This window comes from Monosiga brevicollis, genomic scaffold (assembly GCF_000002865.3).
Source record: "Monosiga brevicollis MX1 MONBRscaffold_2 genomic scaffold, whole genome shotgun sequence".
In the NCBI taxonomy this organism is placed as follows: domain Eukaryota; class Choanoflagellata; order Craspedida; family Salpingoecidae; genus Monosiga; species Monosiga brevicollis.
In genome coordinates, this window is record NW_001865039.1 from 3419253 (window position 1) to 3425790 (window position 6538).

A 6538-nucleotide genomic window follows, 5' to 3' on the forward strand; every position below is an offset into this window, starting at 1 on the left:
ACACACACACACACACACACACACACACAAAGCGACAAAGCAAAGGATAGGCAATGTACTCCTTCCTATCCCACCCAGCAGCGTCATCAGCGCTGCTTGCTTCGACCGCAAATCAAATGGCATCCGAATCTCATGCATCATCGTCTGTGATCCAGGGGCCCACTCTTCACCATCAACAAGAGCAATGTTGACCAAAAGTCTGCCAAGTCACCGCCGTCGTGACCGCCGCTGCCGCTGCCATTGCGCTGCATTCACTGCCGCTGCGCGCACCCTCAATTCCCACGAAACCCATACCAAACCCATACAATGCACCACAACCTCCCACAAACGTAACACACACGAACTCACGCTCTTCTCATCCTAGTTAATTTTCGAACAGCGCGGTTTACTTCCGAGAAGACGGCTCTCACTACCAAATGTAGTGCTTGGAACAAATCACAGCAGGCGAAACAAGTGAATAGATTTCATCTTGGGGGCAGGGCGGATCGGACTTTTGAGCTCTGCAGCGATGGCGGCGGCGGCGGCGGTGGAGGTGGGCGTGGTGTATCGGGTGGAGCGCGCCTTTACGTCCGGAGCGGACGATGAGATCGATCTCAAGCCGAGCGCCAAGGTTATGTTTGTGGCGGTACGTTCAGTGTGATGGCTCGAACTTCAGCTCCACAGCACCCCCTCCCTCTTGGGGCTCCGCCCATTGACACCTCCTGAACCCGAAGTCGGCGCCTCTGACCATGGCCCTCGTTCCACATGAAAATAGGAAAACACCCTGTCACCATCTTGGTGGCAAGTGTGCACGCCTCGAGGCACGACCGGCTTTGTCCCCCGCTCGCACCTCTCCAATGGTCCCATTGGCAAGGGCAAGGTGCCCGCTCAAGTGACCCGCCTGAACATGCACGGTGAGACCTCATGCGCGCCAGGCCCTTCACACAGACACATCTTGTTGCCTGGGAACTCCGTGCCCCAACGACTTGGCTGGTGATGACACCCACCTCTGACCAACTCAATCCTGCCCGTTTGAATACCATTCGACTCGCAGCTAAACCAGTCGTGGGTGCTGAATCCTGGGAACGCCCCCAGACGCCCCGCCTCAGTCTTGAACCACAGATTAGTCAGGCTTCATGGTATCTCGGTGCTGCCGACAAGCTTCGCGTATGTTTTTCAAGGACTGGTCTTCAAACCCGTTGCTCCTTCATCCCTCGGCCCGCTCACCAACACGCTCATGCCGTCATGCCCTTCCACAGGTAAAAGCGTGCGCCCGCATCATCAAGGACCAAGCCCCCGAAGGCGCCTTTCTCATGCGCATCCCCGACAAGCGCTCAGAAGGTTACGCCATTTCTGTCAAAGTACGGGCAGTATTCAAGTATCCAGAAGCGATGCTCACTCGTATCAGTGTTGCGTCCGCCCCATCTTTCCATCCACCTGCTCACGGGTGCCCCATTCGCTCAGACGAGCCCGCAAAAATTGCAAAACTTTCTCATTACTTGCCGTGACGATGCGTTTGTCCTCGGTGAGCTCTCTGCTCTTTGCTCGGGTATAAAGTGCACAACGCTACTCATGGTCTCATCACTTCACCCGCGCCTCTCCCCCATCAGGTCGCCACGAAGCCAGCACCATGCTTGAGCTCCTTCACATTCTTGCCACCGATGGGACATCCCTTCCCGTGCCCCTCCAACTGGTAAATCTTCTTCCCTACTCCAGGAAAAAAGCCTACCCACACACCTCCTTCTTTCTCTGGTTTTTAGGCGCTGGTCACAATCGCTCATTGTCATCGCAGGAGTACACACTGGATCTCCAGGCCGTTGAAACGATGATGACCAAGCTCCGGGACAGGTACATGCTTGATGGAAGGCAGTCGACATATCCAAAGGTTGCTCAGGTCCACATGTATTCTGACACCCTGCGTTATTCATGTGGCCTCGATGCACCAGGCGTAATTCCATTACTAGTGTGGCTACGGAGGGCAGCGAGGTATGCATGCTGTCATGTACCAGAGGGCCCAGTCTTAGAAAAAGGCCACCCCCGTCTCAAAGAATAACCATGATTCGATGCTCTTGTGTCGTGGGACAGATGGGCTCACGGCGAGGCAGTATGGCGCGTCGTCACAACCGCCAGCGAGCTGGCTTGGACCAGCTCTTCAAAAACACAGAAAGGCGCGATAGTGGCGCCAGCTCGACGCAACCCCTGGAGGTGAGCCTTTTCCACCTGCTTCCAAGAGCAGTTTGGTATCACTGCATGTCATTCCCCCCGGCCTTTTTTATTCGCAAATCTACTTGGTCAGGCTTGGTATTCTCACCGATTATCATTCTGGGACTGAACATGGTGGTTTCGCTGCAGCGCGAGGGTAGCCGGCGGCCTGACGGTGTTCGCTCAAGTCCTTTTGTAACCACTGCCGAAGCCGATGCCCTGGTGAGTCCTACAAGGCAATTTGCGCGGTCGGTAGCTCGCGAAACTCACTGGTTGCACTGTGCTTGGCAGGATCATGCAAAGGCCACCGGCAACATGAGTTTGGCCGCGATTGCAGCGCTCGCCCACAAGGACGGCAGCTATGTGACCCTAGCTGAGCTGCAAGCCATTACGGCCGATACCATGACCGATCACCAGTTGCATTGTCTTTGCGCTGGCCAAAGCGTCTTCTTCGAACGTAAAACCATGCGCGAAATATCCAAAGTCGTCAAAGCCAAGGCTCGCGTACGTCTCTTGCTTGCCAGCCAAACCCGATCCCTCCTCGTCAGTTTTGATGGCTGAACTCGAATTCACTGGCACTGTCGTCTGTCACAGGCTGAGTTGCAGGCACGCCTCGACAAGCGACCCAACATTTCGATCTACGAAGAAGCACGCGCTTGGGCTATGGCTCAGGTGCGACTGCCAGCGACAAATTAGCTCGACTTGAATGTTGTTTTTTTATTCGTGGTTTTTGTTCTATGGCTCAGCTGTGCCACACATCTGACCCTTTGCGATTCAAACTCGTAGGGAGACGTGACGCCACAAGCAGTATCGGCGGGTGAGCAGGATGAGTTTGAACCAGCCAGCGAGCCGCCCACGCGCCCCGGCTCTGCCATGTCATCCGGGCCTGCCGTGGTACATGGAGCTGGTCCGACCGTGGCACCAAGCTTTCTCTCTTCACCTGAGGGATCGCCACCTGCCACTACCATGGCCACTTTTCATATCCCGCCTCCGCCAAGCACGCCGCCCCCACCCAACGACAATGACGTTGCACTCAGCTACGGCACACCATTGGTGGAGGTGGCGCCGGGTCTGGATGCTCCACGGCGCACCAGTTTTTCATGGTCCATGCTCGCGAATAATGCGCCAACTGTCCGCAACACCGACTCGACTAGCCAGGATCACGTCAACCCTTCGGCCATCGAGAGGGAGGAGGACGTTGCGATTCCGCCACCCCCAGCCTTTGACGACCCGTCACAGGACGTTGACATGTACACGGACACCGTAGTTCCTCCTCGATCAGAGCCCCTCTTTTTGGATGCACGGGGCGATTTTGGTGCGTCCTTGCCCTCTGCTCAGCACCTTTGCATTGATTCTTTATACATGCATGAACCAGTGCTCATTGGCGGCCCCGGAACACCACCGTGGGCTGCCCAGCTCTTCCTGACCACCTGCTCATGTCTTGGCCGCTCCCCGAATCGACTCGTGCCGTTCACTCTTAGACGTGTTTGCCATGGCTTATGCGCTGGACAGTTCCCTGCCCACAATGGCTCCAACCCCAAACGACATTGCGGAGCTCTCCACTGTGCGCCGCTCATCGTCGTATCGCCCTACCTCGGCCTCAACCCCGCGCAAGCCCAGCGGGCAGCGGTTCGGCCGTCGACCTTCGTCCATTGCAGACCCAACGGAGCCGGCCGATCACGGACCATCATCCATGCCCGACGTACATGACAATGACTTGGTCCTGGCACCCATGCCTTCTCGAGCATCACTATTAGAGGCAGACTTGGATGCGCGCCGTCGCTCGCAAGCGGGCCTCCGGCAGCGGCTCAAGTCCTCAGACGACTTTGTTGGCCGGGCCCGATGGAACACCTTGTCCGAGCGGGAAGAAGAGGAAACCCGCTCTCATGATGCCAAGGCAGAGGCGTCGCGTACTTTTGAATATGTGCACCTGCTCTGTGCAGATAGTGTCAAGGTCCGGGCGCGCCGTGACCTGCTCCAACACACCAAAGCGACTTCGCCACTGCACACCGCGTCCGTGGACGAGGTCCTGCATGTCGAAAGCGCTGATAGCGCAGCGGTCAAGGCGGTCCTGGACGTCATGGAGCGTCTGGATGCCAACGATCTGCTGCCGACGCCACCGGATGATCAACCGCTGCTTGTGCGTGTGGCCCATGCTTGGCCCTTGCGCCTGTGGCCTTTTTGCTCTGAGCACGGCTTGGCCCTGGTCCAGGATGCCATCATCGACACGGTGGTGGCCGATCTGCATGTTGGTAACGCACTGTACTATTTTGAGCTGGCCTCGCGGCTAGGTCTGACAGAAATTCAAGATGCAGCCCAACGTCTGGTGGAGACTTTTCCGAGCGTGATCTTTACGCAACCCGGCGCCTTTAATGTGTCAGAGCAATGCTTGGCGCGCCTGGTGCAATCTGACTTGCTGGCTCTCAGTGAAGTGGCCGTGTGGCACCTTGTCACGCAGTGGGGTCTTTTTCACGCAGGCATCTCGAGGACAGATTGTCTCAGCCCACAGGTCAACTGGACGACACAGAGCTCGTCAGCCGAGGCACTGGGCCAGGATCAACACATGCGTGCCGTTGCCGTGGAGGGGGCACGTGATTTGCTGGGCCTCTCGGACTCTGCACAAGACCTGCTGCGTCAGTCGTTGGCCGGCATCTTGGGCAAGCTGCGCTTGCTCGTGTTGGAAGAGGCTTTTTGTCACGAGGTAGTCTTTGCATCTAATCTGTTGGGGCCGGAGCTAACCCAAGAGGTGCAGGATCACCACACGGGCCGTGTTGGGCTCCCAGTGGATCACATCTACTTGCGCCCGCGCTTGGGCATGCACCCCTTTGCGCAAAGCGCCATTCTGTCTGAGGAACAAGGACGCATGTTGCACTCCTGGGCGGGGCAGCCGCATTTGAAATGGCGACGTCTGTTTAGCGCGCATGCTGCCAGCGTCAATCCCGAGGACGCTGGTTTTGCTGCAGATGACTTCAACTCGCTGTGTGGGGGTCGTCGCCCCACCTATGTGGTCATTGAGGCTACCAATGGTCTTGTGTTTGGGGGCTATACGCCATGCGCGTGGCATGTACGGGACGAACGCCACTTGCCCTTGGCCTATGCGCCATTGTCGGTACGCAGCCAAGGACATCGCGATGCTGCCTACCATGTGCGGTTACTGAACCAAGCCGGCCTCAATTCCTTCTTGTTTTCATTGGTCAACACTCGGCAAACAGCACCACAACGCGCTTTTGCCATCGACCCCGGTGCCGCTGTGCGGCCTGCCGTCCATACGGGTCCTCACTTTGGCGGGGCTTCTCACCTTCTTCCCGATCTTTGCGTTGGCAATGGCTGCACCGAAACCACTGGGTAGGTGTGACCCCATCCCACTTTTCGCCCTCACAACCTTGGTGTCGATGCTAATGGCGCACGTGTGCCAAGTAGGTCTGTCTGTCACTATCCACAGGCCTATCGTGGCATGGATCTTACGCCGAACGAACTCACAGGTGAGTGAGGAGACCACTTGCGATGTGCTTTTTTTTTTTTTTTTTTTTTTTTTCGTTTCGCATCTATCCTCGCAGGCACTCATCGACACCTTTTTGAATAACGCAGGAGGGACGACTTTCCAGGTCCAGCGACTTGAGGTCTTTGGCCTGGATTCATGTGGCGCTGGAATTAGTGATGTGTAGCATGTTCCCCCCAATTCTAACCTGGTGGACGGACACTTGCTGCGTCGGGCTGCATCTCTCCGCCTCACAACTGGGGTGCTCAAGACTCCCTTTTTTTTATATGACAACTGAGCCTTCCTAAGTGATTTACAACATCATTGAAAGACATCTTACTCTGGCTCTAGCTATATGACCACCTTACCAAGCAGCCTTGTCGGCCACAGAACAACGATATTGGGTGGTGCAGGCACGAATATTGAGTACATTTGTAAAGGTGTTTTTGAGGATCGATTTTGACCTGCCTCTACATCGCAAAGGCATGCCTCTGCAAACGTGGGCCTCCACTAATGACCGGGGGCTGCCACATGCGCAACAAGTGGTAGTGGCCGGGCCTCAAGAATCCTTGTCACGGCCAGTTTGGGGCGATGGGCCGAGAGAGAGAAAAAAAAGACCATGGTTTGGAGGGCAGCATCAACGAGTCCGCAAAAAGGCTGGTCCTGCAAATCTGAACAAACGAGGCTGGCTACCTCCGTGTGTCAACAGCTTCAGGCTGACACACCTCTCGGCCAAAAGCCAGACTCGAGAAGATAATCGTCACAGACAAAACTCAGGGGCGAGGAAGGCGCAGCCACGGCGGGAAAAAAAAGACGGTCGGAATCCTCTCAAAAAAAAAGAAAGAAAGAAGAAAGAACACGAGGGGAGGTGACGACATG

At 56.2% G+C, this 6538-nt stretch overlaps 1 protein-coding gene across 1 annotated transcript; it reads left to right on the plus strand.

Annotated features, from left to right (window-relative positions):
* Positions 1 to 508: 508 nt before the first annotated feature.
* On the plus strand, positions 509 to 5530 carry MONBRDRAFT_5470 (uncharacterized protein; the record flags this gene model as incomplete). Its single annotated transcript, XM_001742411.1, has 8 exons — positions 509 to 625; positions 1239 to 1340; positions 2065 to 2184; positions 2332 to 2403; positions 2473 to 2685; positions 2776 to 2853; positions 2968 to 3496; positions 3663 to 5530. The coding sequence occupies 8 exons, from the start codon at positions 509 to 511 to the stop codon at positions 5528 to 5530; spliced, it is 3099 nt and encodes a 1032-aa protein (XP_001742463.1).
* Between the last annotated feature and the right edge of the window lie 1008 nt (positions 5531 to 6538).